This window comes from Carettochelys insculpta, chromosome 9 (genome assembly GCF_033958435.1).
Source record: "Carettochelys insculpta isolate YL-2023 chromosome 9, ASM3395843v1, whole genome shotgun sequence".
In the NCBI taxonomy this organism is placed as follows: domain Eukaryota; kingdom Metazoa; phylum Chordata; order Testudines; family Carettochelyidae; genus Carettochelys; species Carettochelys insculpta.
In genome coordinates, this window is record NC_134145.1 from 46,825,479 (window position 1) to 46,849,827 (window position 24,349).

General features: G+C 41.0%; 1 protein-coding gene across 3 annotated transcripts in view; it reads left to right on the top strand.

Moving 5' to 3' along the window:
* DENND1B (DENN domain containing 1B) overlaps positions 1-13,731 on the top strand; it is a 297,081-nt gene extending 283,350 nt beyond the window's left edge. For all 3 annotated transcript variants that reach the window (XM_075002439.1, XM_075002440.1, XM_075002441.1), the window contains 2 exons: positions 2,733-2,949; positions 5,218-13,731. In XM_075002439.1, the coding sequence (XP_074858540.1) occupies positions 2,733-2,949; positions 5,218-5,769 (769 nt within the window). In that variant the 3' untranslated portion in view covers positions 5,770-13,731. The remainder of the gene's footprint in view (positions 1-2,732; positions 2,950-5,217) is intronic.
* Positions 13,732-24,349: the final 10,618 nt, after the last annotated feature.

Below are 24,349 nucleotides of genomic sequence, written 5' to 3' on the forward strand. Positions count from 1 at the left end.
TGAGGTTTTGAAGTTGTTTTCCGATGTGGAGAAGGTAGTTGGGTACAGCCATTTGAAACTTGATTCTAAAAGAGGAATTGTTTGTAAATCTGAAGGTTGAAGGCAATTGGGTGAAACGTGAAGGATCAGTGTGGAAGTGGTAGAATAATGACAAAGGGCCTCAAAAAAACAGATATTAAAGAGTTCGGTGAACTGGTAGATAGTTCCATAGGAGGGAAATCTAAGAGAAAGGAATGTACTGGAAAGCTAGCATTTTCTCAGAAAGACAACACAAAAGGTGCAACAACACATTATTTCATTGAGAATTAAAAATAAGACCAGTGAGTGGTCAATATGGCTCCATCAGGATCTCTTTAATAATCTGAAAATAAAAAAGAAATCCTATAAAATGTGGAAATATGGACAGATTGCTCAGGATGATGTCATAAGACTAGCACAAGCGTGTAGAGACAACATCAGAAAGGCAAAGGCACAAAATTAATTACATCTATCAGTGGATGGGAAAAAAAGCAATAAGGTAATCTATAAATACATTAAGAGCAATAAAAATACGAAGGAAAGTGCAGGTCCTAAAGTTAGCAGAGAAGGAGTGTAATAATAAATTACATCAACACTCTTCAGGTGTTTAATACCTATTTTGGGTCAGTCATCACTAAAAAGGTAAATTGTGACTAGATAAACCAAAAAAGGGGAAAAAACAGCTGAAAAAATAAGTTAGAAGTATTGAAATGTGTGGGTCCTGATGAGAGGCATCCTAACATACTTTAAAGAACAACTGAAACAATCTCAGAATTGATGGTGACTGACATTGAGAATAGATGGGGGTGGGGCAAATATAGCACCTATCCTTAAAAAAGGAGAACAAAGAGATCTGGGGGAATTATAGGCCACTCAGACTAACATGTGATCCCTGGAAATACACTTTAACATTGTTAAACAATGATCTTTTAAGCACCCAGATGATAATTTGGTTATACACAATAGGTAGCATGGATGTATCAAGAATGGAACGTGACAAAGGGACCTAATTTCCTTGCTTGACTGGGTTATTGGCCAAGTATATGGGTGAAAGTTGTAGAATGATTCATCTTGATTTTAGTAAGCCTTCATGGCACAAGTCAGAATGCATAAGTCTGTCAGCAACAGACGTTAGTCCAATAAAAAATATTCTGTCACTAACCTTATCCGGTTAATTTCCTGGAACCAACAGAGCTATAACTACATTGCATATAGGTTACATGTAAGCAGACTATGGAAATATTGAGTTTATGAAATTACTATATGAGGAATACATGACTGGTTGAAAGTCTGTATTCAAAGAGTAATTGTCAGTGTTTCAATGTGGTGAAGTAGTGAGGTCCCACAAAGAGTCTTTTGTGGATCAAGTATAATGCAGTATTTTAATAAATGACTTGGATAATGAAGCAGAAAACATGCTTATAACATTTATGGAGGACACCGAGCTTTTACAAACACTTTGGAGGACAGAGTTAGAAATTCAAAAGTAGCTGGATAAATTAGGATTATGGATCTGAACTCATTAAGATGAAATTCTGTAAGTCAATTGCAAAGTACTACATTTAGGAAGGAAAAATCAAATGCATAACTATCAAATTCAGAGTTGGCTAGGCTGGAATACTACTAAATAGGAGCTGGGAATTATAATGGATCATGAATTGTTATGTAATATGAGGCTGTTGCTTATGAGGCTAATATTATTTTGAGGTTTATTAGCAAAATGTTGTAAGATAGTTGCTCTGCTCTGTTTTCCACTAGTGAGCAGAAGTACTGTATCCAGTTCTGGGCACCACACTTTAAGAAAGACAAATTGAACAGAGTCCAGAGAAGATCAACCAAAACAATAAAAAAGGTTTAGAAACCTGATCTATGAGGAAAGGTTAAAAAACCTGGGTATGTTTAGTCTTAAGAAAAGAAGATTGCAGGGGGACCCAATAACAGTCTCCAGAAATGTTCAGCACTGTTTTAAAGTGGATGGTGATCAGTTGTTCTCCTTGTCCATGGAAGGTAGAACAAGAAGTAATGGGACTCATAAGTACCAAGGGAGATTGAGGCTATATAAAAGGAAAAACTTCTGAACTAAAAGCATTCCCATGTTAGGTATATCTGGTCTGGCCTCAGGACAAGGTGCTGGATTAGATTACCTCTTTATAATCCATTTCTGAACTGCATTTTTGTGTTTGTGAAGAGATTTTTCCAATCAGGAGGGCCAGCATAGGAGAAAGTATGTGCTTTTTAATCAGAATGGTAATAAGCATTGAGAAATTCCTTCTGGTGTTAAGGTTAGTACTGATTTTCCTTTCTGTGATTAATAAAAAAGAAATCTACATGCTTTAGTAGCAGCATGATTTTTCTTCTTGTTTATTAGTTTTGTATGTTATCCTTTTCCTGTCAAATATTGTTACTTTTAGACCCCATATTCTCAAAGGCATTTGAACATTATTTTTCATAATGCTACTTAATGCTTAGTTTACAAAACCTGGGACTCCTTTTTTGTTCTTGTTACTGGGCCACCTGACTCGCTGATTACACTACATTTGTCTGAATGGTCTTATTTTCAGGTGAAATCGTGGGTGCAAAGGCCAGATTGAGTCCCCTTTCAAATTCAAGTGGCCTCGAATGTGCTTATTCCTTATTTACTTACAGAAATGGTCATGATGACATAATAAAGTACTTTATGGTTTTAGCTGATAGAAAGTTTATTTTGTTTTTAGGTTATCATCTGAAGACAGCGAGGATGCTTCTGCCTATTTTTATGACAGTGATGATTCTGGTGAAATTGGAGTGACATCTCATCACGCAGGAGAAATGGATTTGCTAGGAGAGATTTTGGACACACTGAGCACACACAGCTCAGATCAAGGAAAGCTCTCAGGAGCAAAGAGCCTGGATTTCTTTAGATCAATGGAGGATATTGATTATAAGGTTATGGTTAGTCTCTCTTTTTCACATATAAAACAGCTTCATTAAATTTAGAATAGAATTTTACATTCCCTGGTGGAAGTTGTATGTGGGGCCAGAAAATGCTTCAGATGGTTCCAACTATGTCTTGCTGTTTCTTCAAAAGTAGAAGCATCTTCCTCTAACAAACTCATCCTGATTGCCACACTATAAATGTTGATCAGCTGAGGATTTGCGTGTAATCTTACCCATCTTATAAATAGTGTGCCGTTAAAATGAATACCCACATCTAGGGGGAATTAGGAATTTATCTTCCTGCTGCATAGGCTTTGTTATGTTTTCTCCCTCTATTTCCCATGCAGGAATTTATCTCAGTTAAATGTTCTAGAGGCTGTTAGTATTAGGTTAGCCTTTTCTAATGAAAGAAGGTATAAGTAACTCGGGGGGGGGGGAGTTTTCCAGCTTGTTTATGTCATGTGATCTAAATAATCATTCCTTTAGAAACCAATTAATTTTCAGTGTAGAAAACTAGGGCTCCATATTATACATGGGTCTGCCCACTCAAGCCTCTGTCCCATTGGACCTGAGGCACAGCTAGGTTCTTTTGCAGGATCAGACCTCCCTCTTGAATCTTTTAAAATCTTCACCAAATCAGCTCCCTGGTGATCATTGATGATCATTGTCAAAAGACTTCTGTATCAATAACTTCCAACTCCTGTGTTTCATGCTTACGATCTGCAATTGTTAAAAGAACTCCCACATTAGAGATCCTTTTCTGCAACAGTTAACTCTGATCCCCATCAACACTGTTATAAGTGCACACAAGGGATGCATTAATAAAATGGCCATTTATTTGTGAACTGAAACATTAATAATAAATGTGTGGGTAACTGACTACTGAAAAGAAGAGCAGAAATCCCCATGGTCGTATGTGAGACAAGTTGAATAAGGTGACATTGTTTATTGCTCCAGCTTTTGCGCTTACGCAGAGCTTTTCTTTAGATCTGGGAAAGGTACTCAGAATAACACAGCTAAATACAAGATGTAAGTAGATATACACTAGGAAATCCTACTTCAGTACAGTGGCATGCTGGATCCTTGCCTATACACTTAGGGTTGTCAGTTACCATTCCATACTGGAACCCACATGGAGTATTACTAACCAGTTACGACCCATACTTAATGTGAACCACACTGTGAACAAAATATTTAACAAACCCTCTCTTCTGGCCTCCAAACAATCCACCAAGATCAGCAAAAGAACCTCCAGCATCATAATCAGAGGCAAGCTCCTCATAGACCAGGCATGCCGTCTCAAAATGGCCCTAGACCCCACCAGAACAACAGATGCAAAACCTGCAGCTTTTAACATCTCTGGGTACTACACGTCTGTCATAACATGTCTTGTACCTCATCCAGTATACTAAGAGTTCCAAAAAGAACTGTGAGTGTGAAACCAGACAATCACTATGCTTTCAAATGTACTCTTACAGAAAACTGATAAAAGACAAAAACTATATATCACCTGTGAGTAAGCACTTTTCATTGTGATTACTCTGTACATGACCTGTCAATCTTTCTCTTCAAAGGAAACCTGCACAACACTTTCAGACAATGAGCCCAGGATCTTCACATCATAACTGTGCTAGACACCAAAATTCATGGTTGTCTTATTAAAAACACTGGATTTATGTCATTTTAGAACAATCTGTAATCCGCTAACTCCCCATTTTTGTCCTATGACTGGAATGGTTTTTAATGGCTACTTCACCTTGAAAGGTCACTTATAATGCATTTTAACTACTTACCCTTCACCTTGCATTTAGCTAGTAGTATCTTTCCCAGACCAGAAGAAGAACCCTTCATAGCTTGAAAGTTTGACTTTCACCAACAGAAATTGGTCCGCCTTGTCCCTCTCATATCCTGGGACCAATACTGCAAAAAACAGTTATGCGTCTGAGTCTCAATTTCATATCTGATCATAATGCAAAACTACAGCTAGTTGGCACAAACTTCTTTGACTGTCACAGTGTGGTCAAGACCTGACTGGGGAATGGACACTGAACTCCTTTGTCATTCCTAAAAGTGATCTTTACGTGCCAGGGTGAAGCAGTGTCCAATAAAGCTTATTTTGCAGTTTTGCTGCCCCGGTGTTCTGTTTTTAGGGAAATTCAGGATTGTATATTCTTTCATTAGCATAGATTTTTTTGTCAGGGACACCCAAACAAGGATGCTGCTTGCAACATAAACTAAAATAAGACATTGGTTTGTTTGGCTTTTGTTTTTTGTTTGTTTCAGAACAAGTCCAGTGCACCTAGTGAGAGCAACCTTGCTTTGCTCTGTAGTGGCACTGACGATCAAGTGGAGTGGATTCAGGATGATAGTGTTCTTCACGGAAAAGAGCTCCCTCCATCACCAAGGAAGCAAGTTGCTTTTAGTGGCCATATGGAATCCGTTTCTGTGCTGGAGAAGGGAAACAATGACAAAACCCTTAATGTGGAACATGTGGATTTCACTAAAGATTTAGCAAAGTCAGCTTCTCCAGCACAATCAGGTGCACAACTTGCCTTTGTGGAATTTTCCCAAGTAGATGACTCCTTCCATCAGAAGATAAAAGCAAATGAAACACTAAGCAGTAACTCAGAGGAACAGCTCCCAGTGAACCTTTGTCAACATCCATCCATTCTAATTCCTTGGCAAAAAGAAGGAGCTGAGGGAATTGAAAGCCTAGAAGAAGGTGAGCTTTTTCATGAAGTGACATCATTATGTAAAATGACCTCTGCTTTCCACCACAGTTTGAACACTTCTGAGGATAATTACTCCAATAATAGCAGTGGAAGTAAAGCCTAAGGGAACTTTGAGAGGAGAAACTACTTCAACGAGAGGTGAAAGAGAGGCTACTCAGGAGTCCACTTGACACACGATAACCAAAAGATCACAAAGCAATAATTACTTTTATGCTGTACAATACATCTCTCTTGTTTAGCATGTAGATTTTTTTTTACATTTAGACATCAGCTTCTGTTTCTCAGTTTATTTGTTGGCCATGCTTAAGTTCGCAAGATGGAACTATATATACTAATGCACTCTTAAATCAGGTACTAGTTTGTCTGTATGTGGAATATACAACTGATGCATGGTGCTTACTTGTGTTCCTTTGGGCAGCAGGAAGTGTACCACCTTTGCATATATCCAGATACTGAAGGTACTGTATTAACCCTGTTGGGCATGAAATGAACAAAACAATATAAAATTGTCTGAAGCTTACAAATACTGATGTTTGTAATGAGATTAATCACTTGGGAAAAGGTTAATATCTTAGAAGTTGGCTTTTCCACAGCAGGTATCTGCTTGCACAAAGGGATAAACGACCTTTCTAAACTAAAGGATCTCTTGTGAATAACAGAAGGCTTGTTATAAACAAAAACTGTGGCCAAGTCTCCCAGACCTTGAAAATATGGTGTAGGCTTTTTCTTACAAAGTGCTGAATTTATAATGTGAAGTTACTTAACTTCTGTTTACAACGAATGCACTTTAAAGGTATACTAGCCAGTGTCCCAAGGTTGGTGTTTTCTTCTAGGAATTTTCAGACAGGAAAATGTAAGTGAAATTGACAGATTTTATTGCTATTTTTTAAATTTCTACAATTTAATAATTCTATGCTAAAATTAATTTGTGCCACTGCTGAAAGCGATCATTTGATTTTTATAAACCACTTTTAAAAGAAACGTTAAATTGCTGTGCTTCTTAGGAGTTTTGTTTAGTTAAGTGGTGAAGTATTTTGAATGAAAATTACTTGTAACAGTAAACATCAAAAATAATTGGCTCAACCGTTAAGAATGCAGATGCCCTACTCTCATGTTAGCCAGTGATTTATATTGGAGAAGCATTTTACAATTACAAGGAAGCGAATTAAATGGATACGAATCAAAAAGTGGATTTCTGTCTCTGAGTAGATCACATCTTTTCACTGTCCTCATCCACCCCCATCCCCTTTGGCCTCTGCCCTCTGTGGCTCTGAACAAGTATATTCCAGAGTGAATCACACTAGACCAAAAATGGCACTTTTGAAAACTCGCTCTTGGCAAGTGCAACCACAAAGCAAAGACTGACGTAGTTTGTCATTGCAAAGAATGCTCTCCCACTCTTCCCCATCCACAGTAGGAATCTTCTTCCATGGCAAGGATGGCTTAGTAGTATCCTCAGCTCAGGTGTTAGGGGCAGTCTGGTCTTCTGTGGTTTGTCAGTGGATCACTGCAGTAGTTGCCATCATTGGCTAATTGCGATTTGACTTTCTTTTCCTGTTTTATCCCTGTGAGCGTCAGGCAGTTGGTTATGTCAGGTGGCCCAAGGAAATTGATCTCTTTAGTGAGACTGAGAGGCATTGGCTGTTTGTTTCTTTGTCCATGAGTTTTAGTGTCCAACACTGTCATTTTACATAAGTTTGCTGGCTACACCCATTGCATTGTAAAAGGTCTTGCATTCCAAACTACAGACTCTGAATGGGACACAAGGAGCCAGGGAGACAGAAGTCAGCCACACCACTGGTGAGGATGGGCCATCTTACTGGGTCATGGTGTGAAGCCCCTTCACAAAGCACCCTGTTTTATGTGCAGGGAAAAAGGTCAGGTTGTGGACTTGCAATTTAGGACATAGTCTTTTGTTGAACGGAACAGGAAATTTTTTATAGGCATGTTCTGAAGATGACCTCAGGAGTTTATACATAATCAGAATGATTGTAAGTTTGGCATCCTGATATGTCTTGGGATTTTCTGAGGGTATCTGAGATAGAGCCTTGTGCTATCCCCAAAAGTGGCACTTGGCAAAACTGTGCATTACTAAGCACCAAATGTATTATTAACCCATAAAATATCAAACATTTTAGCTAGGTTATCAGGTATTAAGAAATATGAAGTGTCAGATCTGAACAACGTTTAAATCAGAGACCTCCAAGAATGTTGTAGCAGTTTGTATAGGAACTCACAAAGTGACATTCTTTTTCAGACCTGAACTAGTCCCCAAGTAGGTTACATTGTGCTGTTAGCTATGTTTAAGATAGGAAGGGAAAAGAGAAGTCCTACAAATTTCATAGTCCTCCTTGTGTGGTTGACACTCGTAACAAAATGCTTAGTTGCCTTCTTAATTGCGTAACTGCCTTTTGCTAACCTTGATTCCTAGATTCTTGTGAATACTATATTATTTTCCTCTTCCTTTCCCAAATGGTTGTGTAGTGTTCCTGTGCGCAGTTCCACCCTTGAGAAGGCTGCTTTCCTTTGTAAGCATAACAGGGTTACCACGCTCTGCTAGTGATCCCCCTTGCATCAGGTGCCCCTGGCTGCCCATTGCTTGTTCTGCAATAGCCTTTCTTTGGGTTTCTTGGCCCTATAAGCAGGTTACCATTTATTGCACCCTGCCCCCAGAGAACTTTCAAAATTGAATAGGACAGCTGCCCAAATGCCAGATGGCATTCAGCTCCTCGTCTGGCTCTGTGGCTGGCAGCGGAACCTGGTCCCACCTGCTGGGCCAGATTCCAGTTTAGGGCGCTTATGATCAGCTATCCCAGCCCTCATTCCCATCCCCTGTCACTGTTTCCCCAGCTTCCTCCGACCAGCCCCCTGGATCATCGAAGCCTGCCAATGGGAGGCAAAGGGGGCAAGTGCCTAGGACCCCCATCTTTCATAGGGATCTAGGGCTCCAGCAGCCCACGGCTATAAGGGGCATGCCACAGTCTGAGCGGCGCTGAGGACCAACTACTTTTGGCCCCACCCCTTCCACTCTTGGCCTGTCCTTCCCAGAAGCAGAGCCGGTTCCCCCTCCCGTATTTCCCCAGGGCCTACGGCAGCTGTCACCACTACTGGTGTCCTCTCTTTCCTGATTCTCACTTTACCAGTGGAGCCTCTTCTACTCCCTGTAGCTACTTCACCCCTTCTAGGCTTTTGTTAGGCTTCTCACACCAGGAAATGATTCCAGGGCTTACTCTCACCCTGGACTTCCTCCTTGCTCCCAGAGCCCTTCCTCCACCTGGGGAGCAACTGCAGACTCCTGAACCTTCCACCCTCTGGTGCTTTCAGCTCTTGTCTTTTTAGTGCTGGCCCAGCCCTTCCCTGGCTAGGTTTCTCTCTCAGTTAACCCTGGCCCTCCTCCTCTCAGGTGACCTAATTATCTTCTCACACCTGCATTAATCTGGTCAGTGTGTTTGTGTGTATATGACAGTAGGTGAAGACAATTCTTGGATAGGGTTAGAAGAAATCAAAATGAGATAATGTGAAAAGACATTTAAAATCTACTAGGAAATTAGGTGCTATGCACATTTGTGAGATGCACTATTAAATGTCTTTATATTCTATAGACTTACCACTTTATGTCTTGGAGAAAATACGAGGTTATCAGAAATTCTGGTCATGTTTACTCTGAAATCTGTACAACTATTTTTCAGGAATGCTAAATGAGTTTTAAGGGTGGGATTTTCAAAAACATCTAATGGGCCTGTTTTCAATGCCTTTTGATAGAAGTTGAGCACTCAACTCTTTTTAGGCACTTTTTAGAATGACAACTTAATAGAGAAAAATTTGGAGGCCATACCAGGCTGCTAATGTCCCTTTAATGATTATTAGGAGCATAGCATGGAAAAAATGATTTGGGAATTGTATAACATTAATGCCTTGATGGGTTATTCGTTTGTTGTTCCCAATCAGTGAAATTACAGATTGGGATGAAGTAGAAAGTTAAAGATAGCTGGTAAAATTTAACTTTATAAATTATTTTTGATTGCAATAGCCTTGCATGTGTTAGGATTGCCACACTAATGTTGAATCTTTTCCATTTTGCTGATGCAGTTTATATAGTGTTTACAACATTTTCACTATTGTGTCTTCTTCCTTTTGAATCTTACTGCCTTCAAAGTACATCCTAGTTGTCTGTCTGAATTTAAATTTGGGTACATTTTTAGATTCTGTACTATTTGATATCAAGATCTTTTTAAAAGACTAGTATTAGTGCCTTATTTAATCCTACAAAATTACCAAGCCTCTTCCATGGTAACTAAAAACAAAATAAAGCCTGTTAACAATGCCAAATGTATCAGATAGAGCTGCACCTCTGATCTCTCTATCCAACACATCTCTATTCTGTTCTCAATGTGCTATCAGGCTGCCTGCTGGCCACAATACCATGTTTTATCACAGAGTGCCCATAGTTAGAAAAATTGTCCAAGTCAAGAATTTTACATTTTACACATTTTTAACTTTTACGTGTTCTGTTCTTATTAGTGTGACTTCTCAAAGAGTCTTATAAAACATCAGCATTAATCTCCATCTACTGGCAAGAGCTAAACTAATTTTAGTCAAAAAGTTCCTCAGGGCTCCAGTAGAGGCACCTGATTTTTTTTTTTTTAAGATGGATCAGTATCTTTATGAGTTTCCCATTTTCCCCCCATGAGAGAAATATCAGGTTATTTGATAAAACATGACACTCATTTTCCATACTTAGGGACAAAGTTCTGCCTTGGTCAGTCATTCTGGGGCTTGAATTTCAAGTCTTTCAGTCCATCTCCAATAGATTAAGTATTGTGCCTCCAAGAAGTAAGCCATATTCCCATTCTGCTTAAAAAATAAAGCAATGTGTGGACATCAGAAGGAGAGGGAGACAATCCTCAGAATTCCTCTGAGTTTTCTCTGTGTAGTTCTGTGGGGGGTGGTATAGCTGGGCCCCTGAATCTATGGAATGAGCAGAGGGTTTTAACCCTCCTCAGGCTCTGTGGATCACAGTAGTTGTTCTGGAGTTATGGATCCTGTCTCACTTCAGCTCCCTTATAGTACGACTTCAATAAATCCAGATACCCTTTTCATCAAATTCCTTGCAGGGGCAAGGGTGATCTGTGGCCCCAATTCTAACCTTCGCACCTTTCTATGTGTAGATCCCCAATACTGTGAGATGATTCACACATGTCCAAGGATGCACAGAACCATGCATGCAGAGCCAGTCCATGCCCTTCCTCTATGCATGTGAATGGACGTCTGTCTAAGAGATGGTTGAAGAAAATGTGTCCATCATAATGCTATTTTTGGAGCAGTGTCGCTTCCAAAATAGCCTTGTTTGGAAGGAAGCCTGTAGTTAAAGAAGCTGTGAAATAACTTCTTTATGGAAACCTTCTAAGACATGTAGCATTTCAGAGAGTGACATTGTTGATTGGCTAAAGGTGGGATTTTTCAGACCTTCTTAGCATTAGCTAGACACAGTTGTCAGGGAAGTCAACAGGCATTTTAACGTCAACTTCAATGAATGCAAACTTACACCAATGCTGAGCAGTTTTCAAAACCCCATCTGTTACATTTTGTTTAAGATAGGAAAATCTGGGTTTCAGGTTGTAGAATGAGCTTTGCTTAACCTGGTTTTTTTTTAAATCATCTATTTCCTTAAGACATTTTAAGGCTATTAAACAGCTTCTAATTTTGCATCCACAATTAACTGTGCATTCAGTTGTGCAATCCTCATAGTGGTAGGTACATCTCTCTAATGTTTTATGTGCATGTAATTGACTGTGGGAGCAAAACTGCATGCAGGGAATTAGATTCTAGGTTGAGGCTCTTTGTGGAACAAATTCTTAATTTGCACCCCCTCCAGCAGCAAGAGGCCTGTGCAGCTACTGATCCAGGGAAGCTTTGCCATCCATCCTCTCTGTCAATACAATTACAAGGATAGTGTCTGTTCCATTGGGTTTACATAAGGGCTTCTTATACAGATGCTTATTGCCACGTGGATCATGATAGGCTGATTGCCCTGAAGGAGTTAGGCGCCCACGCCTCTAGTTCTGGGATTGCTGCAGTTCCACCTGAAACCCTGTAGGCAGCTGCAATCACTTGGCAGCTAAGGTTTTGCAGCAAAAGCTCTAGGAGTCCACGTTTCTGCCTCTGAGCAAGCACTGTGCTACTTCTCTAGCCCACCAAGCACCTATTTCCTGTGTAAGCCTGAGAATAATGCACAAACCAGGAGAAAACAAGCTTTTGTCTGTTGAACTTGCCTGAGGGGCCCCATCCAGTGGGTATGTTCCAAGGCTGTCCACTGAAGGAGGCCCCCATAGATGACCTTATAGAAAACAGCCAGAGGAGGAGGAGGAACTCCCTGTTAGCTGATAGCAGAATGGTTAGGGTTATCCTGTGGGAGATAGGAGATCTACCCCTTCTTGGGTGACTGCCAGCAGAGGGGCTGGGGGGAGCGGATTGTCAACCAAAACAATATGGTAAAATTATGCAAACTTATTAAATGTTTTGATGTCACTGAATCTGTATTTTTTACCAAATCAAATTTAGCCCGAAAAATTTTGCTCAGATGTAGTTGGGATTAGAAGCTCAAAGAATGAACTGTGTCCCAGGTTTTACTACAGTAAAATGTGCTCAACAAAAGCTTGTCTGTATATTACTTCGCCCTGAAACAACTTAATTGGAATTCAAATAAATTGATTTGATTATGTAAAATGCTGTTATGTTTCTTTGAAAATAAGGGAGCTAATTGGAAGTAGAGGGATATGTATTGGCTTTCAAAAACTTACTGGAATTTGTGCAATATTTTACCTTTTTTTAATAAAAGGTAATTTAGTTACAGGAAATATGCACATCTGCTTTTGAAAAAAGACCGTGTGATCATGTTTTTTGAAAGTGTATAAAATTACTTGTAGCATTATAATACGGTTGTGTGATAAAAACATAAACAGTATTTTATCACCAGGCAAATGTTGCTGACAATGATTGTCATTGTCATGTTATTGTACTATAATAATAAACATGGTTTCATGAATAATTAATACACAAATAATAATGTCTGTTTTCTACTCACAGTATGTTACAAGAACATTAGTGTGAGTAATTCCTATTTATGCGTTTAGAACTCTGATGCTTATTTTACCACTTAATTTTTAAAAAGTTAAGCATCTCTTTTCAATACATTCAGTGCTAGATAATAATGTGGTGACTATGTATATATTCAGAATGCAGTTTGTGACAGCCCTAATTGTGATAAATCATTGTTTAAATCAGTTGTTGCCAGTAGCTTTTACTTTTTTGTAAATTTAGTTAAATTATGTATTGATGTATGTTGTGTTTTAACTGTCAAGCTTCTGTTGAGAACTGGTTGAAATTCATTTACTTGAATGGGACTATAAAGCACTGTCGAATAGCAATTTTGGATGCAACACTCAAGCATATATTGTGTTCATTCACCATTTTTTTTAGGAGAAGATAAGCAAAAGTGTTTCATTTGTTCAAAAGAAGTAACTGGGTTTAATATGTGTCTGAAGGAGAGAAGAAAAAAGCAACAACATTAAACAGAGAGAAATTATCTATCTTGAGGTTATTCCCAAACTTTTTCAGTTGTTTTTTTAGCCATTTTTGGAAAGTCTTTACACAGCTCATTGTTAGGAGCCAGTAGGGACATCTTTAATTAACTATAGGAAAGTCATGACAAATGGGATGTTCTGAGACATAATGTTTTTATTTATTCTTGAAATAATCACAGAGGTATTTAAATAAATTCTCAACACTGTAGCCTAACATTCTTATAAATAGGATTGTTCACTGTCTTTCATTAAAACTATCATCGAATTTAGGACTTTGTGCTGTTGTACACTTTAGTCTACTATATGAAGTCATCTCCAGAATTACAGACCAGACCTTAGACTACTACCAGTAGCACACTCTATGTACAATAAATTAACTGTGTTTTTCCAAGTTATAATGTTGGTGAAAAGTTTTTGGTAAACTCCACATTACCATAAAGTTTCCCACACTGTGTTATAAAATAAAATTTACTAAAATCAAAGCCATTGTGGTGGTGCAGGGTTTTTTTTAATATAGTGTTCTGATTTACGTATTTCCTATTAATGTATGTGTGATTTTCTTTTTCCTTCACAAGTGTACTTTAAAACAGTATGATGATGATGTTATCCTATGAGCTTTTCACAATCCATTGGATGATTATTGCAGCTTCTCTAGTTTGGAGAAGCTAATCAAGTGTGTATTATTAATCATTAGCATTTATGTAATCCATCTTCAAAGTGTGTAGATGTTAATTCTCACAGTGTCCTGTGAGATAGGCAGTCATCATCCACATTATCCTGCATGCTGGCATGAAATTCTCCCCCTTCACCCCACAAATGTTATGAAGAATATATCAGGACCCAATGACAAAGTTAATGTTTCTTAACTGAGGTCTAACCTGGCCAGAAAGCACCTTAACCTGGCTTTTAAATGGCCAAAGGCACATTCTACCACCATTCTGCACCTGCTCAGCCTCTCAGTATCAGAGAGGTAGCCGTGTTAGTCTGTATCTTCAAAAACAAGAAATTCTGTGGCACCTTATAGCCTAACAGATATTTTGGAGCATAAGCTTTCGTGGGCACAGACTCATTTCGTCAGATGCATGACTCAAGCGGGTTTTTGCCCACGAAAGCTTATGCTCCAAAATATCTGTTAGGCTATAAGGTGCTCCGGGACTTCTTGTTGTTTTTGAAGATACACAACTAACACTACCTCTCTGATACTAAGTCAACTCTATGAGCCATTTCGGCCACTCAGCTTTGACTTTATAAAATCTAGTGTTAAAAAGTCAATTTTAATAAATTCAGTTTTATTCCCAAATGTAGACATACCCTCAGAAATGTTAAATGATCTGATCAAGGCTAAATTGGCATTATCACTCAGCAGTTCTTAGCCCCACATCCATGCAACTAGATTATACAGCTCATCCAATACTGGAAACCCAGAAAATGTTTAATTTAGGTTCTGTCATGCATCCATTAAAAACATCAGTGTGGAATCAAAAATAAATCACAAGCTGGAAAAAAAAAACAGCTGGCAATACGTAGTTATGATAGCACTATCCAAAAAAACTTAATTTGTGATGATAGCTCTTGATAGAAGTATTCTTGGGAAATTAGGGTCCTGTTGAATCAGTGTTCCCCTTCCTAGAATTAAATTGACAATAATAAGTGCTGAGTTTTTCAAAGGGGCCAGAAGCAGTTTGGGGCACAAATCTAATAGAATTCCAGTGGTTTGGGGCCCAAAGTCCTTTAAGCCACCTTGAAAATTCCAGCCAATTGTAACCAGTGTTTAAACAGCATTTTTCATCCTTAGATCACAAGGCACTTTACAGAAGAGGCAGTTTACAAAGGAAGAGAGCATTTCCCCATTTTACAGATGGAGGAAACTGAAGTACTAAAAAGTGAAATTACTTGTCATATAGCAAACCGTTGGTCCATGTTGTCTGAATCCACCCAATCCCGTGTAAAGCCTGCAAAGGCATCTGTCTCAAGTCATTAGCCATTTACTGAATGGCAGGACAGTGCAATGAGAAAAAAATCCTTCAATCCCCCAAACAACATAACATTCACAGTGGTGGCTAAGCCTCTCATAGAATCCAACCTTCCTGAACTAGTTTGTATAGAATTACAGCCAGACCCCATACAGGCAGGGTGAGACACAACAGCCATGCCACAGAATCTGGTCAGTGACTCAAACAATAATTCCTTTTTCACAGCTGGAAGAGAATGCCAAAAGCACTTGGCTGCATTAGACAAAAAAAACATACAGACCAGCAGATCAAAGTTGATATTTTTGTTCGGTCAATTTTTTTTAAAGGTACATCCATTCATTCCTCTCTTAATACAGAAAGTTAGAACAACCAACTCTTTCACCTGGCCAAATTGTGATACGACAAAAGAGACAATGACAAAGAAAACAATCTAGCTGTGAGATGCCACATTTCTTTCCCAGACCTGAAGAAGAGCTTTGCAGAGCTCAAAAGTTTCTCTCTCTCACGAACAGAAATTGCCTCAATAAGAGATCTCCTCACACATCTTGTTTCTTGTTGCACCTCTCAGAATTGTAGGAACAGTATCACCGTGAGCTGAGAGTTGCTGCTTGGCAGTGTCAGAGCAAAGTACTAATCCAAGTATGAAAACAGATTAATATAATTTATTCATTGGTTTTCTTTCAACTTCAGCCTGCCCCTTTGTTTTATGTAACTGCAAGTACAGTTATAGTGTAGGTGCATTTGAGTACCTTCAAATGTTGCATAGTAACAGAGAGGTAGCCGTGTTAGCCTGTACTCCAGCAAAACAAAGCAGCAGAAATGTAGCACTTCAAAGACTAACAAAATGACTTGCTCGGTGGTGAGCTTTTGTGGGACAGACTCACTTCATAGAAATGAAATTGATTTGAAGAAGTGAGTCTGTCCCATGAAAGCTCATCACCAAATAAACCATTTTGTTAGTGTTACGTTTCTGTTGCTTTGTTTTTCAAATGTTGCAGTTCCAGGCTCTATTTCCTATAGTATGTCTAGGGAAGTACGAGGAATACAACAGATAGGCTATGTCTACAGTTGGACAAAATTTCAAAAGGGCCATGCTAATAGCCAAATTGGAGAATACTAATGAGGTGCTGAAAAGAATATTCAGCAGCTCATTAACATGCTACCGGCCATGGCACTTCAAAAGCTGATAGGAATAAGGGGATTTTAATGCTTGTGGGGTCCTTTCGAAAAGGGCCCCATGTAGACAATCCATGCATGGTCGAACCATGGCACTTTCAAAGTGCCGCAGCTGGCAGCATGCTAATGAGGTGCTAAATATTCATTTCAGCACTTTATTAGTATTCTCCGATTTGGCCATTAGCATGGCCCTTTCAAAATTTTGGCCAAGCGTAGACACGGCCATAGTATAATAATCTGATCTTATGACCTTAAAGTGGAAAATTGTAAAGCACTATGAGGGTACTCTGATCCTGTCAAGAAAAATTGTGTGAAGCATTTATGAAAAATGTTTTCAGAGAGCTCCGGATCAACAGGCAGATGGAAGACACCAGGTGATAATCACACTGGTACATTATTAAGAATTGTGATTTACTAGGAAAAAATGCAACTCAAAATTATGTTGTTTTGCAGCCTTGCTTAGATATAGAGGTCATTAAATTGCTATCCATTTGGTGGCAGTGAATATTGCTATTGCAACATACTCTGCTACAGTGCCTTTGCATCCATACATGAATGATCGACAAAGTATTTCATTTTCTTTCCAGAACACCCAGTGCCTGAATGTTCATGACCACAAAGGAAAAAGTAACTTTAACAGATTGTGGAGTTAGATTTTTATTTGATGTGGCATGTCCTAACAACAACAGAAACATAAGCAACGCCTCATGTTATGATGTGGGTTTGTTGGTATCCAGTAAAAGCGAAGAGTGAGTTTGTGGTACTGCCTCAGTCAGAAACAATGCCGGCAGCTTCTTTCTCGAACTTTAAATGCCTTAAGGATGTCAATCCTGTTACAAATTGTGCATGAAATATAAATGAGCTAGTGCTAAAAGTAAACTTTCAGAACTCCATTTTTAAATATCTACTGTTGCTGACTTGCCATCCTCTCCTCTAAGTTTCCTCTTATGGTATTGGGGTCAGAATTTCATCGGGTGTGTGTTGACATTGCAATCCATTGTTCTTTGAGGGTCCCTGTGAGTGCTCCACCCACTGGCTGTAGATTTGTTAATAGCTATGTCCCCACCCCCAGCTATCCGCATGCAGAGGGCACAGGCATGAGATGCCTGTAGCACTTATTGCATATGCATGGGCAGCCAGCTCCTCAGTTCTTCTCTGATCGCTGCTGTCTTCGGTTGCAAGAGTGGTTCCCTTGCCTCAGTCAACTGAAAAAAAAACAGAAACAGAAACCCCATAACTTCCCTGCAGTAAACATCTAAATCGCAAGGAAAAGATCACGACAGAGAAAAGCTGCAGATTCGGTTTCTCTCAAGCGACTCTAGCTACTCCAGTGGCTCTGCTTCATAGCACTGCCCAATCCAGCCAATTTCGCTCGTGCCTGGCTTGTTGGGTTTTAAAAAGTGGTCCTCTTGTGGCCTGTCCATTTCAGTCGGAGACAGCCACTCTCTCTGCATTTGGCATTTGGGTCATCAGCATAATACTGAAGACTGTTCGCTCTGTAAAAGACTAACAAAATGGTCCAGAAAAGTGAGGCAACAGCAGCTCTGGCAGAGGGAGCAGGCTCTGAGGCCTACAGACCACAACAAATCCCCCCTCTGGCATAGCCCACAGGGTGTTGAGACTAGTCATAGAGCTTTGACTTGGACAAGCCCTAGAGACTAGGGGAAATCCCTGGAGTGAACAAGTGGTCGTATACTTCCTCAGGGTCTGTCTCCCTGATGGTGAAACCAACCAGTTCAGAGCACCACGCTGCTCCCCTGCCTACTTTTAAGCCCTAGAGACTAGGGGAAATCCCTGGAGTGAACAAGTGGTCGTATACTTCCTCAGGGTCTGTCTCCCTGATGGTGAAACCAACCAGTTCAGAGCACCACGCTGCTCCCCTGCCTACTTTTAAGGGGGCAGCTATGAGTGCTTTGCTGAAAAGACGATATAAGGAAAGGGCTCGCCCCTGCTCAAACAGAAAGACAGAGCAGCTTTTTGACTCAGCCACTGTCCCAGCACTGCACAGCTAAGAAAAAGCAAGCACCAGCTTTTCCAGTGTATGCCAGTGCCATCAGCTGTTAGCACAGACAAGCCAGTGCTGGCAAAGCATGCGAAAAGCACTTAACATGGCTTCAGCCGTTACTGTGCTCCTATCTCCAGCAGTGCAGGGGGCCCTGGTACTGATGCCCCTTCCACCATCAATAGAACAGTACACTACCTCAGGGGAGCTTTCAGTCATTTTACTACCAGGCACCCCGCTGCTTAGCGAGGGATCTCCACGCAGTTCGAAGCTTTCTCATTCACGCACTCCAGTCTGTGATTCAACAAGGCTCTCTGACCCAGACAATGACATTTTACCTCAGAAAACATCAAGAAAATCTTCATCCAAGCCAGTGCAGCTACAACAGTGGCAGCAGCAGTGAGTGCCTCCACCCAGCTGGCCATACTGGGATCTGTTGGCAATCTTTCATCAGCAGCCCCTTCCCCAGCTGTTACCTCAACTTCTGCTGATGAACAGACCTCACCCCCTACCCCAGTATACAGTCATGGAACAGTTTGGAGATTTCTGAGGTTGAGGACTATGGTGTTTACATGAGGGGAGGTGATTGGTTGAATTCTCCGCTTCCATCACAATTCTGTCCCTCCTCCTCTTCCTCCACAGGCTTAACTATGCCACCATGCGGCTCCCCGTTGGGTGACCAACCCCAGGACTTTTCAAGATCTTTTCAGGAGAATTTCAGATAGGCTAGAGATATCCCTCTTGACCCGGAGGGATACACATCACAGCTGTCTTGTGAACATCTTAAAGTCACCCACTCAGCAGAGTGGTGATACCAATAAATGAAGCTTTCCTGGATCCAGCCTGGCTTCTGTGGAACACCTCAGCCACCATTTCATCCACTTCAAAGAGGCTGAATCGAAAGTACTATGTGGCCTCAAAAGGTGCCGAATTCCTCTTCTCCCACCCACCCTCTAACTCACTAATAGTAGAGGACATAAATCAGAAGGGTAGGCAGCAAAAAGCCAGATTCACCCTGGGACATAGAGAAGAAAAGGCTGGACGTCATGGTGAAAAAGTCACGCTCGTCGGCCAGCCTACAAGGTCATATTGCCAATTATGTGCCATTGCTTGCAAAATACACACACCACATCTTTGACCAAATTCACACCTTTATTGAAGCAATTCCAGATAACAAAAGAGATCAGTAAAAAAGACCTCATGGGAGAGGGCTCCCTCATTTCAACATAAACACTCCCAAATTAAGTGTCATAATGTAATAAGAAAAGCCAAAAAGATTTTGAGGAACAGCTAGCCAAAAATTCAAAAAACGATAGTAAAATGTTTTTTAAATACATTAGAAGCAGGAAGCCCGCTAAAGAAGCAGTGGGGCCCTTGGACGATAAAGATATAAAAGGAGCGATCAAGGAAGACAGTGCCATTGCGGAGCCATTAAATGATTTCTTTGCTTCAGTCTTCACGGCTGAGGATGTTACAGAGGTTCCTAAATCTGAGCCAGCCTTTTTAGGTGACAAATCTGAGGAACTCTCTCAGATTGAAGTGACATTAGAGGAGGTTTTGGAGTTAATTGATAAGCTGAATAGTAACAAGTCTCCAGGACCAGACGGTATTCACCCAAGGGTTCTGAAAGAACTCAAATGTGAAATTGCGGAGTTATTAACAGTGGTTTGTAACCTATCCTTTAAATCCATTTTGGTACCAAATGACTGGAAGACGGCCAATATAACGCCAATATTTAAAAAAGGCTCTAGAGGAGACCCTGGCAATTATAGACCGATAAGTTTAACATCAGTACCAGGCAAATTAGTAGAAACACTAGTAAAGAATAAAATTGCAAGGCACGTAGAAGAGCACGAATTGTTGGGCAAAAGTCAGCATGGTTTCTGCAGAGGGAAGTCGTGCCTAACTAATCTATTAGAATTCTTTGAAGGGGTTAATAAACATGCGGACAAGGGGCACCCAGTGGACATAATATACCTAGATTTCCAGAAAGCCTTTGACACGGTCCCACACCAAAGGCTTTTATGTAAATTAGGTGGTCATGGGATAGGAGGAAAGATCCTTTCATGGATCGGGAATTGGTCAAAAGACAGAAAACAAAGGGTGGGAATAAATGGTAAATTTTCACAATGGAGGAGGGTAACTAGTGGTGTTCCCCAGGGGTCAGTCCTGGGACCGATCCTGTTCAACTTGTTCATCAATGATCTAGAAAATGAGGTAAGCAGTGAGGTGGCAAAGTTTGCAGATGACACCAAGTTGTTCAGGACAGTCAAAACCAAAACAGATTGTGAAGAACTACAAAAAGATCTCAGCAAACTGAGTGATTGGGCACCAAAATGGCAAATTAAATTTAATGTGGGTAAGTGTAAGGTAATGCATGTTGGAAAAAATAACCCAAATTACACGTACTACATGATGGGGTCAAATTTAGCTACGACAGATCAGGAAAGGGATCTTGGAGTTATAGTGGATAATTCTCTGAAGACATCCACGCAGTGTGCAGCGGCAGTTAGTAAAGCAAATAGGATGTTAGGAATTATTAAAAAAGGGATCGATAATAAGACAAAAGATATCATACTTCCCCTATATAAAACTATGGTACGCCCACATCTTGAGTACTGCATGCAGATGTGGTCTCCTCACCTCAAAAAAGATATATTGGCATTAGAAAAGGTTCAGAAAAGGGCGACTAAGATGATTAGGGGCTTGGAACGGGTCCCATATGGAGAGAGGCTAGAGAGACTGGGACTTTTCAGTTTGGAAAAGAGGCGATTGAGGGGCGATATGATAGAGGTATATAAAATCATGAATGGTGTGGAGAAAGTGAATATAGAAAAATTATTTACCTTTTCCCATAATACAAGAACTAGGGGACACCAAATGAAATTGATGGGTAGTAGGTTCAAAACTAATAAAAGGAAATTTTTCTTCACACAGCGCACAGTCAACCTGTGGAACTCCTTGCCCGAGGATGCTGTGAAGGCCAGGACTCTATTAGGGTTTAAAAAAGAGCTTGATAAATTTTTGCAGGTTAGGTCCATAAATGGCTATTAGCCAGGGATAAAGTATGGTGCCCTAGCCTTCAGAACAAGTGCAGGAGATGGATGGCAGGAGATAAATCACTTGATCATTGTCTTCTGTTCTCCTTCTCTGGGGCACCTGGCATTGGCCACCGTCGGCAGATGGGATGCTGGGCTGGATGGACCTTTGGTCTGACCCAGTATGGCCATTCTTATGTTCTTATGTTCTTATCAGGCTTATAGTCAGCATTGGATGCAGCTGACACCACAACTATGTCCCTAGTGTTGGCAGTGGTCATGAGGTGGGTGTTCTGGCTTAAACTGTCTAGCTTTCTCAGGGATGTCCAAACTAGTATGGATGACCTTCCTTTTGAAATGTCTTGACTCTTCACAGAGAACATGAATGAGAAACTTCACTCCCTCAAAAATACAAGGGTCACCTGGTGTACCCTGGGCATCTAAACCATTGCTGCAAAGTGTAAACAAAGCAGACAATTTAGTTTGCAGGTATAAACCATCTCCATTCAATAATAAACACTATGATAACAGATGACATCAGAAACATCTGCGAGGAGACAAACCACAGGCCAGTCTCTGACTCAGCAAGCTCCAGCCCATCAATCGTTTTGAAGATTTGGTTGAGAGTCAGAACGCGCCCCCCCCATAGCTTGCAGACTCCAGGCTGAGCCACAGACCATCTTTGGCTCAAGGCTAGCAGCATTCTACCCTGCAGGGCATGCCATCACCACTGACAAGTGAGTCTCAGAGATTCTACCCACTGGTTACATCTTCCCATTCTGCTCCAAACCCCAATCACCGTCCCTGTCCCTTTTCAGAGACCTCTCTCACAACACTGTTCTTGTTCAAGAGGCACAATGTCTTCTATAGCTAGGTGCCATAAGAGAGAGACCCACCAACCACAGGGGAAGGGACATCTACACATGCTTCCTCACACAGAAGAAAACAGGGTTGGAGAGCCATACTAGATCATATAAATCTAAACCAGTCTGTACTTTGTCAAAGATTTAAGATGGTAATGTTAGCCGTGATCATCCCTGCACTACATAAAGGGAATTGGCTGTCCACTCTCAACATCCAGAATCCTTATTTTCATGTCGCCATCCACCCACTGTCATCCACAGATGATTCCTCAGATTCGTGATAGTGAAATGACACTTCCAATACAGGGTTCTGCCCTTTAGTCTATGTACAGCACCAAGGGTTTTCCCAAAGGTTTTAGCAGTGCTCGCCATATATCTAAGAACAAAGGGAGTAATCATCTTTCCCTACCTAGATGCCTCTTGCTGCAGGCCAGTCCCAGTGTAACTTCTGGGCAATGTCTATGTCTCCTTGGCTACATTGCAGCAGTGATCTCTGTCATACCCCATGAGCACCTCCAAACTAGACCAAGGCAGGTCTGATTTAGAGCAGTGGTCAGGCACCATGTCCATCCACTGAATGAAACATTGAGCACCCTAGTTACAGTCAGGGACTTTCTCAGTGGACGCAGCCAAAGAACACATGCACAGGTGTTTCCTTCGAGAGAGGTTCTCCAACTATCACAATTATGATGGACACTTCACTTCTAGGCTGGGGTACCCAGATGAGAGGCCAAGTGGTTCAGGGCATGTGATCAACAGATGAACAGCTCAAGCACATCAACTTTCTGGAGCACAGAGCAGTATGATACACCCACATGTGTTTCACCACATGGATAACCAACACTAGAGTCCGCATAATGATGGACAATACAATAACGATGTTCTACATCAACAAACAAGGTGGAGCACACTCGTGACAGCTCTGCCTTGAAACAGTGCGACTGTGGGAGTGGTGTACCCTCGCAAAATCCACCTTGTGATGGCCTACATGCCAGGCATGGGCAATCTACTTGTGGATCCTCTCAGCCAAAATTTCCCTCTCGTCCACAAGTGGGACATCAACAGATCCACCATTTACTACCTCTTCTGCAGCTGAGGGTTCCCAACTATGGATCTCTTTGCTACAAGTGCCAACACATGCTGCCTCCACTATTGCTTCAGACATGGAATAGGCCACAATTCACTGGGTGATGCATTCCCACTGTGCACCTTTAGCATATGCATTCCTACTGATCCCTCTCTTCAAGAGGGTCATAATCAAGATAAAGTGAGACAGGGCTCCGGTCATACTACTAGCACCCCGGTGGTCCAGACAGACCTGGTTCTCCAAACTTTGACACCTGTCCAGATGTCCCCCATATCATCTTCCTCCTGTCACCTCACTCTTAAACGGGGCCATTCGCCACCCAGCTGTTGACTGCCTTCACGTCCATACATGGTTCCTGGGTGGCTGACAGATTCAGAGCTGCATTATCCACCTCAGGTCCGAACAGTTCTTGAGAACAGTGGGTGACCTGCAACAAGAAAGACCTACTCACAGAAATGGCAATGCTTCATATCTTGGTGCCTCTCCCAACCATGTGATCTCATGAACGTGGGGACCCCACATATACTCACTTACCTACTTCACCTGCAACAAACAAATCTATCCCTCAGCATGATTAGAGTCCATCTGGCAGCCATATGGGCTTTCCACCCACCTATCCAAGCCCACTTGATCTTCACCCACTCATCTGTCAAGTGGTTCCCTAAGAGAATCCACAACATATTCCTGACGATTAAAGAACTGACACCTGCCTGGACCAGTTTGATTCTCTGGGCCCTAACCAGCAAACGCTGAGCCGATAGCCGCTTGTTGTTTGTTACACTTGTCCATGAACGTGGCTTTCCTTGTGGCAATCACCTCGGCATGAAGAGTAGGGGAGATCAGTGCAGTGTTGTCAGAACCACCGTATATGACCTTTCACAAGGACCAAGTGGTCCCCTCACACACCCTAAATTCCTCTCTAAATTACCTACCTTTTTCCACTGCAATGAACCAGTACGAT